We start from the raw sequence: 11911 nt of genomic DNA on the forward strand, positions 1-11911 counted from the left end.
GGGCCTATCCTTACAAAATTTGTCCCTTTTCAAAATGCAAAGAATGAAGCAACATGCAAGAATTCAATACATTCAGTAGTCAATGGCAAAAATGTGACAAGATAATAGTATAAATCATAATCCAAAAACATTTAAACTGGAAAGAGTGAGGTCAATCGGCGAGATGCATATTAACCAATGGCAAAGAACATCATCAACATGAGTACAAACCATGATGCAAAAAAGAGGGCACAACCATTCTTTACCATATCAAAGGAGCTGTTTGGTTGAGACAAAGCAGCCACAGCAGTCTCCAATACATTTCCAAGAAGGCAGGCATACCCAGGAAATTCACGTGATATATCATCAGGAAGAACATTTGCTTGACCATGCACACACAATGCCATCTGATGAATATAATGTTTGCTCATCCCGCTAACTGCGAACACCTGGAAAAGAAAAACAGCACTCGCAATGAAAACACCATTGGTAGTCACAATTAGAAATCACAAAACTCCCAGTTTGACATGGTACCTACAGTGGAAAATTCCTTCAGTGTTTAAAAATGAACCATCTAAATGTATCAACTGATAATCAAATGGACAAGCTAGTACAAGTTGTTATTTGCATATCCATGATTTAGTTCAGAAATATGCAAATGCAAGTCATTCCCTAAGAAACCAAAAGAACAGACTTTATGCTTCTAAAGCAGAAATATAGCAAACCATGCCAATGGCAGATAATTAACTACATATTCCTTCTTAACAGAAAATGTTTTAGTACAACGATTTGAATACCATTAGGGAGTAGATATACTGAGCAGAATTACCTCTTTTAAATGTGGAAAAAGCTGCCACAAGAAAGGAATTGTAAGAACATGGGAGGAGAAACTCCATCTGGGATCTATATTTGTACAAGTACAAGGCTGCTGACCAACATGAGAAGCAATAATGGAAAAACTCCATCTTGGATCTATATTTGTACTAATAACAGGCTGCTGACCAATGTGAGAAGCGATAAGGATAAGAACATGCCCCAATGAAGAAAGCTCTCTATTAGCAGCTCGATCCATTGTACTTTGCTGCATATAGCAATCTACTTTAGCATTACAATTTGATTACAGCAGATTAAAAACAATGGTAGAGAAAAACACACACACACACACATATGAAAAAGGAAAAATCAGGATGAAGTACAAAAAGCATGCACCAGACCAAGATGCAGTATATGAATAAATCGGAAACAACAAGACATCTTAATCGTCATACAATTATAGAAATAAAAAAAAAAAAAAAAAAAAGGAAGAGTTAAGTGGGGCTACTAAAGTGTGAATAGGAAAAAGTAACACCTATCCAACTGAGGTTTCAAGTTTTAACTCATTCAGATTTTCTCTAACTTGATGATTTGAACCTTACCCAAGCAAAATGGCATTGGGGTTTGTATATAACATGTAAGGGTATTCTGGGAATACCCTTAAGAGTATAGAATAAGAATTAGTGTTATGTATTGGGGCTGACTCATAATTTGCCATTCTTCTATAACAAGTACTATATAAGGGAGAAAGGCAGTCTTGGACTGACCTCACTTCTCTCTCTTTCTCAATCGTCTTCTTCTTCCTCTATACTATGGATACTGCTGCAACTCTCCATCTCAGACTTGGCTCTGTTCTATACAACAGATCTTAACTTAGTATCAGAGCCTTCTACCTCTCTCAACCAGTTTTGAGAATCATAAGATCCACAAACTCCTACACTTCTGACAAGAAACTTAGTCAAAGAGGCAAGGTTCGAAATCTCGTTTCGTTTCGGTGTGTCGGTGGTTTCAAAACCACCGAAATCTCGGCAAGATCTCCATGAGTTGGGTGATTTTTTTTTTTTTTTTTTCAGTTGACTGTTTCGGTGGTCCAACGGCCATATTATGACCTGAAACTTGGTGGGGAGCTTGTTTTAAGGTTAATAAACATACTTAGAACTTAAATATGCAAAAATATTAGAACATGGCAGTGTTTTAGAGTTGCATCATTGTTTGGCAACAACCGTCGAACTGTTCTAGAGATTTTATGAAATATTGCTAAAACAAGATATAATATGATAGTAAAACAAATAAATAATGCATCTAAGCCATGATCAAAACATACCTCAAATAAAATCGTAGATCATCCAATGGTGAGTAACATATATATAATTGAGTTCCATCAAAGCTATACTAACCATAAAAAAAGACATTTTATGTTGATGGAACAATGTATTTTTCAAACTAGAAAATAAAAAAATATATTTATGAACAAAAAAAAAATTTCGACTCCGTGACATCACAGATCGGCCTCTAGTGTGTAACATATAAAAAATATAGCCCTATCCAACATGTATTTATGTTACTATTTCAAAAAAAAAAAATTTTGGGGAAAGTGGTTTACCTTTCCAAAGCTTGAAATGTGTAGATCTTCAACTTGGAGTGATATTCAAGCAATAGATGTGATGATGTAGCAAATTAATGAAAAATGGATAGATTTTGTGTTCAAATGCAAGGAGGAGCCGAAATTTCACAGAGACAATCGAGTTGGAGTCAAAATTTCAACTCCCCCTAACGGGATTGAGTATTAATAAGCATGGGTTGGTATCATTTCGGTCTCTCGCCAAAATGGTACCAAAATTTCAGCCGAGATACCAAAATTTCGACTGAGATGATTACCATTTTGTAATTCATAGCACATCTCGACTCGGTAAAAAAAAAAAAACCCCAAAATTTTTGAGATCTCGGTGAGATTTTGATCCATGCAAAGAGGCTGGACTCCAACAGCCCAAAGCATGTAGGGAACAACACCCCAAAACCATGGAAGGGTAGAAGGAGATCTATGGGACCATTTGAAGCTTCACAGGCAGAACCAAGTCTGTTCATGGGTGTACAGAGCAGGTTGACTAAGTAAAAATATCAAAGGTAAGCCTTCAACTACGGAAGAATTCTTTGGACGTGAAACCTGTACGGTTTGAGGCACCCAAGGGTCCTTGTTTTATGTCCTAAGTCTCTGGAAGAGACAACCTAGTATGTGGGGTGTTTTACTGGCTTCTCACTGGTTGCAAGTTTTGTTTCTTTGACTACGGAAGTGATGCAGATTCATCACCAAAATGGGTGTGTATTATTAGGAATAAGTCTAGGCCTGGGTTCTATACATGTTGGGCCTTTGGTCCATGGGGTTTTCAATGTAATATGCCACTTTAATGAGCCTAAACAATGGATATTAAGGAAGCATACGGGGTGCTTTTATTAGGGCTTTGTTTCTTATAAATAGTTTATTTTTAAGTTGTTTTGGTTAGTTAAATTGAACCATTTCTATGTGGTTCAATTTAACTTGTCTTTAATTATTTATTTCATTATCATGAGTCCACATCAAGCTTATTCATAAACATGTTAGGACTTAAAAGTTAGACTATGTTTTGAGTTAGTTTCCTTCCTTATTTTAGTTTCTTAGTCAGTTTACACGTCCTTTTTAGTTAAGGATTGAGTTGGGCCTTTCCTTTTCAGTGTTTGAGTCTATGTTTGAGTCTTCTGTATAAGTTTGTAAGGGAGGCCAGCATTGTACACCAATTTAGTAAAGAAATTGCAACTTTTGCTTGCCTCTTCATGTTTGAAGATTCTTGTGTTTGATCAAGAAACCCCTTGTGTTTGATCAAGGAGATTGGTGTTTGATCCAATCGAACCACCCTGCAATGTGAAGCTCGGGTGTTATTTTCGGTTGTTCTCATCTGAAGCAGGCTGATATATTACTGGAATTCTAAAACCTCTAATTCTAATTGTCATAAACAAGTAAGTTCTAATCTGGAAACTCCTGCAACTAGAACATTTGCTTTTAGAAGATCATATGCTACATGTTTTTTGGGTTAAGCAATCCAACCATTAGATCATTATCATTCCAAAGTTTGACTGAATGTTCTATCCATCTAAAATAGAACTCGATTTCAATTTGGGCAGATTCTGACCTTTCAATCTTGATTTATTTCTGATTTCCTAATCTGCACGTGTTCATATCAGCTACTGTGTATGCTCTAATAATCTGAATCGATCCTGAGGTTCAGTACCGTAATTTCTCTACTGATATTGTGCACATGTTCAGAATCAACCCTAATTCTGATCATTGTGTTCATCATTAAAATTACTGTTTTACCCTTATCTCTTAGCTGTTCTCAACATCAGTACTGAATCTGGGTTTTAGAAATCAGTTTCTGCTGAGATTGCTAGTTCCTGGTCAGAATCTAATGGCTAGATAATTTCTCAGATTTGATTCATATTCTGTTGAAATTACCATTATACTCCCTATCATATTGCTACTAGAATTAGTCCTTATCTACTGATTTGATTCATATTCTGTTGATAATATGCTTCCAAACAAATGGAAAAGGATGAAAATGCCTTACCATAATCAGGCCTGCAACTTGGATCTCAATAAGATGGATATCACATATAACGAACGAAAACTACAAAATAGATTTATTAGGGAAAAAATGCATACCTTTGCAGTGACAACAATATCTCTCAATAATGCAAATGTATTTTTTTGTAACATATAACCAACTACTTTGCAGACCCATGGAAGTTTGGGATCTATCAAGAAAACCAATGCCTCAAGCAAGATGACTGCCGGTACACTGGTGCACTCAGATGACATCAAAAGTTGATCCTTAAGCTGATTCCTATGCCCCAAAACAAAACAAAACAAAAAAGTGTAATTTAAACAAGAGACTTTTGGAACGTAATGTAATGAGTAGAGATAGCAGATGTATGAAACAGTTTTAATCTATAAATACAGCAAAGCACATTCACACCCTAGTGGTGCGAAAGATTTAAGGTTTTGAACATAGTTGTGAAGGCGGCGCCTAGGCGTCTAGGCACCTTGGTCGCCTTGTTGGTGTCAGCTAGCGTCCTGGCCCCCTCCAACGCCTTGGGTTGCCTAGACGATGTAACAACTATGGTTTTGATTCTTTTGAATTAATGGATTAAGTATGGAAGATGCGACACATTTGTGGATTGCACAAATAGGATATAGATTTTCAAAAGCCCAAATGAGAAAACAATGCCTGGGAGATCTACTACAGAAGCAATTTACCTTCTTAGAAGGCTTATGGAAAAATCCAGAACCTACAAGAGAGATCTGTGTATGGTCTTTGTCGACCTAGAAAAAGCCTATGACAGGGTCCCCAGAGATTTAATCTGGTAGGTTTTAGAGAAGAACTGGGGTGTCAAGTAAATACGTGGATATAATTAAAGATATATATGGTGATGTGGTGATTAGTGTGAGATCAGTGAGAGGCCAAGGTGCTCAGTTCCCTATTACTATCGGGCTACATCAAGGATCCACATTAAGCCCCTACCTATTTACTCTGATCATGGATGATTTAGCCAAGAATATTCAAAATGAGATCCTGTGGTGTATGCTTTTTGCAGATAATATTATTCTGGTCGGTAAAACTGTGGCAGAAATTAACAATAAGTTAGAACTATGGAAATACACCTTGGAATCAAGAGGTCTTAAGATAAGTAGAACGAAAACGGAATATATGATGTGTAACTTTAGTCGACTAAGGATCGATAGCGAGGGAGTGAAAATTGAGGGGAGAGAGATCCCGCAAAGTGAGTGCTTCAGATATATGAGCTCAACCTTAAACAAGGAAGGTGAGATTGATGATGATGTTTCCCACAAATGAAATGGAAACGGGCATCTGGAGTGTTATGTGATCGACGGATTCCTCTAAAGCTTAAGAGAAAATTCAACAGGATTGTCATTAGACCAGCTATAATGTATGGTGCAGAATGTTGGCAATCAAGAAGCGTAACGTAGATAAGTTAAATGTGGCAGAGATGAGGATGTTGAGATGGATGTGCGGCAAAACCCTAAAGAATAGAATAAGAAATGACCAAGTTATAACCGATTTAGGAATTGCCCCAATTCAAGATAAGCTCAGAGAATGGTGGTTATGATGGTTTGGGCATGTTCAAAGGAGGCATTTGGATGCCCTAGTACAGAAGAGTGACTAGATGCAGATGGATGGAGCGAAAATGGCTAAGGGCAGACCAAAAATGATCATTGATGAGTTAGTAAGAAGAGACTTGCAAAAGTTAAGTCTTCACCCAAGTATGGTATCGAACAGAGCTACTTGGAGAGCTATGAATACGGTTGCCGATTTGTGAGCGAGATGTCCTTTTATTTATTTTTTTTTTTTTTTTTTACACCTTGGATCCATGTAGCCGACCCCATTCAATTGGGATAAGACTGAGTTTGTTGTTGTTGTTGTTGCAAATGAGAAAACAATAGGGCAAAGAAATCCAGATCACAACAGAAGAACAAAAACAACAACAATGAAAATTGAAAATTAAACGATAGAGGGAAAAGAACTGAAAAGATAAATTTCCACATGAATCCAACTATGGAGCTCTTTGAATCCACAACAAGGCTCGAGGAATCCAGAACATGCAATGGTAGAGACAATCCACCTTTAAAATTGAGAAATTCACCAGAGAACAGTATTCTCTCAGCTCATAAATTACTGTCATTTTTTTTTTCTCAAAACAAGAGTTTTACACATTTATTAGGGAGGGGACACCCCTCAACCCATTACTTGCTCAGTAAGACTCTTTGATTTTTTCTATTTAAAAAAAAAAATTAAGATCCCAATGCATTTTGACTTGGACTCCGGAATACTAAGTAATTATGTACAACCCCCCCCCCCTCCAAGAAAAAAGAAGGAATAAATCTCATCACAAACAAAAAACTGACCAGTATTTTGCCATAACTGTCCCAAATCAACAGAGAATCACAGACGTTGGTATTGTTCAAAAAGCAAATAAGCTTTCAAAGGACACCACAAGCATGATAAACAAACAAGTTTTGACACCCCAACAAGGGCAACATGCATAATTACATTCATAAATGGCAACCATAGTTCGGACAACTGAAATTCAATCCGTTTGTATTGTAGAGGTCCCAAGACAACCAGTTAAACCATGGGACAACTCAGTCAAGCCCAGATTTCTTGTTTTTCGAATACAATTTACAACAAATGCATATGTAAAAATAAGTTATTGAGGAGTGTCAAGTGTGTGGCCGTCCATCTCACTAAGAGGTCTTCAGTTCAACTCTCATTAATGTCAGAAGTAATTGTTTACATTAAAATATGCATACATAATGCCTTATCAGACCCAAATCAAATGGTTCAAGTATTGATCAGTCTGGTAGACATAAACCTGGCCCGGTCAAACGGGCCAGGACAGGAATTCCAACACTAGTGAGCCAAAGGCTGACTGGCTCTAATTGTGACCTGGTGACAAGCCTACCAATTCAACCACCCGGCCTGGTCCAAGACTTGTATCAATGGTGACAAGCCAAACCAAGTTTGGGAATAATTAACAATCCAAAACTAACACTAAATAAGACTAAAATTAACTAGACCAAGTGAAAAAATTAAACCCAAGAGGGCCAAGACAACAAAAATAACACTACCACTTGAAAATAAAAGAGAGTACAAGTAACAAGTTCAAGACCTATTAACCTAAGAAGACCTTCCCTCCACAGCTTTTATCCTCTTCAATCCTATGTGGTTCCCATGACTTATAAAAGGTCCAATTTAAACTTAAAACAACAATGACCCTTTTTCAATCTGGACCCTAAACGATAGTGACTCTTTCAATTTTGACACAAACAATGAAAAATGGTTTGCCACCTCTCCTAATTGCCCTGACCCAATACTGAAGCACACACTCACTGGTGCACATTATGTGTAGCGTAATCTTCCCAACACAGCACCATTAAAATCATTCTGGGTCATTTCTCAAGTTTTGACAAACAACATTTTTGAGGGTTACGACAACTCATTGATTTGGCTGGACACTCAAATGTGATGTACCGTCCCCAATACTTTGAGCACCAAAGTGGCCCTAGCCATCTAAATATGGGTTTTCTACCTAGCCCTTGAGATAGAGAGTTTTGGTATAGAGCCCTGCCAAGTTGAAGCAAGAATAGAGACTTACGGCTAACATCTCAGTAGGGTTTCGCCCGGTACCAAGGATGCGAGGTACCACCAAAGGCACCAATGCTAGTTCTTTATTCTAAAAAGTGTTTTTATTGTTATAATATATATAATTTGACTCATTCTTTTTCGTCTCTTGCTCTTTAGATCATTTTCTATTAGAAATAGAGAGACTATTCCAGACCTACTTCCCCATTTTCCAAATTTGGAATGTTGTAACAAATAAAAAGGGTAAACATGGTAAACTTGTTAAAAATTCATTACTTGATTTGATGAACAAACAAATTAAGACAGATGATAATGGAAAAGGACAATCATGGTGGGATGGAGGGAGTTCCCCCTATAAAACTGCAAGACGAAGATCCTAATGAAAGAAATAGCAAACACAGGCCAGAATGCCGATACAAATGACCATAAGGTGCACCGCCAACCTATTATGATGAACAGCCTGAAGACAAGCAAATGCAAGTCGCTTCACTCTGTTCTCCACAATGGCATGCTTTGATTTATAGTCCATGCCTGCAAAGAGGTCCACAACATCCCCTGCTGCACAGATAAATTTTTTGTCAATACTAAGAAACAAGGTTCCAAGGCTACCATCCGCAACTGCATACAAACAAAAGCATCGATTAAAAAGATCAATAGGACAACATCTTTAACTATGAGTCTGTGATTATCTCTCTCTCTAATGAAATGGAATAATCTCCACATCCCACTCAAGTCATGACATGGATGGTGAACCAATGGTACCAACCAATAACAAGAAGCTGTCAACCCCGATCATCAAACACTCCAAGCATAAGATCACGCAGAAAACAAGCAGACAGAAGAGCTGGAGTCTGAGCAGGAATTCAGTTTGCAAATGCAATTGGACCTGAACAACCCAATATGATCTTGCGACAGCTAATACTAGATAATGCATCCCATTCCAGAAGGTCACTAATAGCCCAAAAGACACCATAAAATTTAATTAAAAAGGTTTCTCAGGCGCATGCCATGCCAAGGGGTGTTTCAACGACTAGTTACATAATCTGTCCAAGGCAAAGAAATGGGGACTTAATGCCAACTCTGTTCTGCTTCACATTTCATACTAGGAGTTATCAGAGAGAGAGCATAACACAACAATAAAATTATTGCTCGTGATCTATCATGTTTAGGCAGCATTGGAATCTAGTAAATAGGACATAAAAGGCGGGTTTGGAAGAATTCAGGGAGAATGAGAAACAGAAAACAACCATGATTGAGGAAGGGCATAAATAAAAAATAAAAAATAAAAAACAACTAGAATTCTTAAAACAAAAACATTCAACAAGGAATCATTTAACAAAATAGTACGAAAACTGACCATTGGCTCGAACAAATAGATGGAGCAATCGGCACGTCTCCACAAGGGCCACAAAATCTCCACTGTTATGTGATTTGAAGAAAAAGAGCAACTGCCGAAGGAACCCTGAATCAGAATTGAAACAATTCCTGAATGGACAGAAACAAGGTAAAAAATAAATAAATCAATTGTCTGAGCAAACAGCAGATATAAATTTGTAACAAGTTGGAAAAAGGATCTGAGCATTCTTTCTTCCAGCAGATTACTAATTGAATATCACACAGTAAAAAATGTATACACAAAGATAGGCAGACTGTTGAGTTGGTAAATTTTATGGCCATCTGTAACAAAAACCCAGGACTAAACCAGTGTTCTCCATGGTTCAAGACTCAAGAAGCAGCATCAGACTACAAACATGCTCCCACCCCCCCCCCCACCCACACCAAAACACCACCCAAAAAAGAAAAAAGACAAAAAGAGCACAAAGTTGACTACCAGCAGTGCTTGTTAAAGTAAAAATGAAGACCTAGGGGAAAATCCTACCTGTCTACCTTTTGGCAGTGCTTCCCAAAAGTTAGGCAGAACTGCTCTCGCTTTTTAGAACGCTCAGCTTCCACAGCCTTCCTCCCTCTGAAGAATTTCTGCAACTAACAATAGTCAAGTTCCATACTTGGCACCACTTCAAAAGGAAAAGAGACACCCAGACATTGAAAGATTCACTACTCAACCACACAAGAACCAAAAGTGAGACTAAAAATGGAGACTCCTTTAAAAGAGGGAGTACTGTACTTAAGCGCTGCCACTAAAATATTCAACAGTGATAACCCTCAAAGAACTGATCTTTGAGGGCTGCAAGTATTGGTTTCACCATCTCAATTAAAACAAAACCAGAAGTAGCAAATAAAAATGATTGAGCATTACATATGACCTTTGGGCCACATGACAGGGAAGGAAAGCATATACCAAACAAATCAGATGTTATAAATAATTAAATGAACTACAAATACGAGCATATGGATTCATCTTTATTACTTGTACATACACAAGATCAGATAAAGAAAACAATCCTTTTACTGGCCACTAGCTATATTCTTGATATATTTCTAATCCCAGTTGTCAATTTTAGAGAATTTTTCCAACAGTGGAGCAGAAAGCATGGGCCAGTCCCGGATTATTGCAAGTTAAGCATACAAAATGCAACAATGTTGATCACCAAGCATAAAACAACAAGCGAAGTTTAAAGAAAAGGCCTAATGAAATAACTCGGTCACACAGTTGGCCTCTTCATAAACTGAATTAAAATTTAACTGAATCCTGTTTGGTTCCTAAATAGCAGATACTGAATATAAACTGGAGAAAAAAAAAGTTCATAGGAAAGACGACACCAAGGGATTATTATCAAACGAACCTGAATCTTAAGAGCAGCAGAATTCTGCTGCCGTAAATTTAAACGGTGCTTCCTCTCAAGCCGTGCCTGCTCCAAAATCCTCTGTCTATCTCTTTCCTTCGAACTCCTTCCGCCTAAATCTACCCTCTTCCGGGACGATGAATCTCCGGAGAAGAACATTATACACGGGCGAAAGAATTATTCAAAAGGTAATTCCCAAATTAACGAAGCTAAACGATCAAACTCTCGTTTTCGGAACTAAACAAGAGCTTTTCGAGCAGCAAAAGAAGAGCTTGCCCTAGTATCGAAACTCGAAAGGCTTTCAGTTTCTTTTCGCTAGACAGAGTTTCTATACAAGAAAACTGATCACATAAACTGTAGAATCGTGTGTTCTAATGGCGAATTTGGGATGTAAATGAGAATCGGTGGCAGTGAGATGCCGATGATCGCAGAGCATAAAAAAGAAAAGCTTTGACGACTCGGGAGTCGGCGAGCTCCTTCGCTCTTTCCAGTTCCACCTTCCACGAGGTATGTGTTAACAGAGAGGGAGAAGTGAAAGCCGTTAATTTCCACCAATAGATGTGGTTATTTGTGGTATTTACTAATTACCACATCATCAGCATTACTGATCACTTGGATCTCTCTGTGTGTGTACTTGTCGCGTACACCTCGGACAGCAATAGGGGTTATGGAACCAGGACCGGGCATGATTCATGGCACCGGAAATAAATAAGGCACGTCGATCGAACAGCGCTTGCGCCTTGGGCTGTGATATCCTGGCCTTAAGGGCGGGCCAGGGCTCCAACCTATCGGGCATTATTAGGGTCAAAGGTTGTCTACTCTTTATACACACATTATATATACGATAGGATTTGATTCCACAATCACCTCATCTGGATCCCAACTCTTCAAGCCAAAGTTGTCACCATTAGGTTATCCTAGTGTTCTTGAAATGTTACAGTACTTTATCATTAAAAAGTTAGAAATGCTATATTTTAATTTTAATTGTTGATTTAACACTCTTAAATCACAACCTTTGAAGATGCAAAAACATTCAACCTACTATCAATTATTCCATGCGGTTTTCTTCTTCTAATGCACAGCTCTCACCTCACCCTCCCAATGTTGCAAGACCATCTCTGATCCCACCCCTTCCTGGATTTTTTATCCTCTTCGTTGCCTCTCTCCCATAACCACATCCCT

General features: G+C 37.9%; 1 protein-coding gene across 5 annotated transcripts in view; it reads right to left on the reverse strand.

The window, feature by feature from the left end:
• LOC122062869 (E3 ubiquitin-protein ligase UPL6-like) overlaps nt 1-11253 on the reverse strand; it is a 45325-nt gene extending 34072 nt beyond the window's left edge. Inside the window, exons 1-7 of one of the 5 annotated variants that reach the window (XM_042626540.1) lie at nt 10730-11253; nt 9865-9962; nt 9343-9470; nt 8429-8543; nt 4487-4667; nt 809-1060; nt 246-428 (exon numbers count right to left, since the gene is read on the reverse strand). In XM_042626540.1, the coding sequence (XP_042482474.1) occupies nt 246-428; nt 809-1060; nt 4487-4667; nt 8429-8543; nt 9343-9470; nt 9865-9962; nt 10730-10888 (1116 nt within the window). In that variant the 5' untranslated portion in view covers nt 10889-11253. Of the gene's footprint in view, nt 1-245; nt 429-808; nt 1075-4486; nt 4668-8428; nt 8544-9342; nt 9471-9864; nt 9963-10729 lie in introns of those variants that run through there. The other 4 variants (XM_042626538.1, XM_042626537.1, XM_042626541.1 and 1 more) reach the window with 4 other exon arrangements.
• Nucleotides 11254-11911: the final 658 nt, after the last annotated feature.

Source organism: Macadamia integrifolia, unplaced genomic scaffold (genome assembly GCF_013358625.1).
Source record: "Macadamia integrifolia cultivar HAES 741 unplaced genomic scaffold, SCU_Mint_v3 scaffold1131, whole genome shotgun sequence".
NCBI lineage: Eukaryota > Viridiplantae > Streptophyta > Magnoliopsida > Proteales > Proteaceae > Macadamia > Macadamia integrifolia.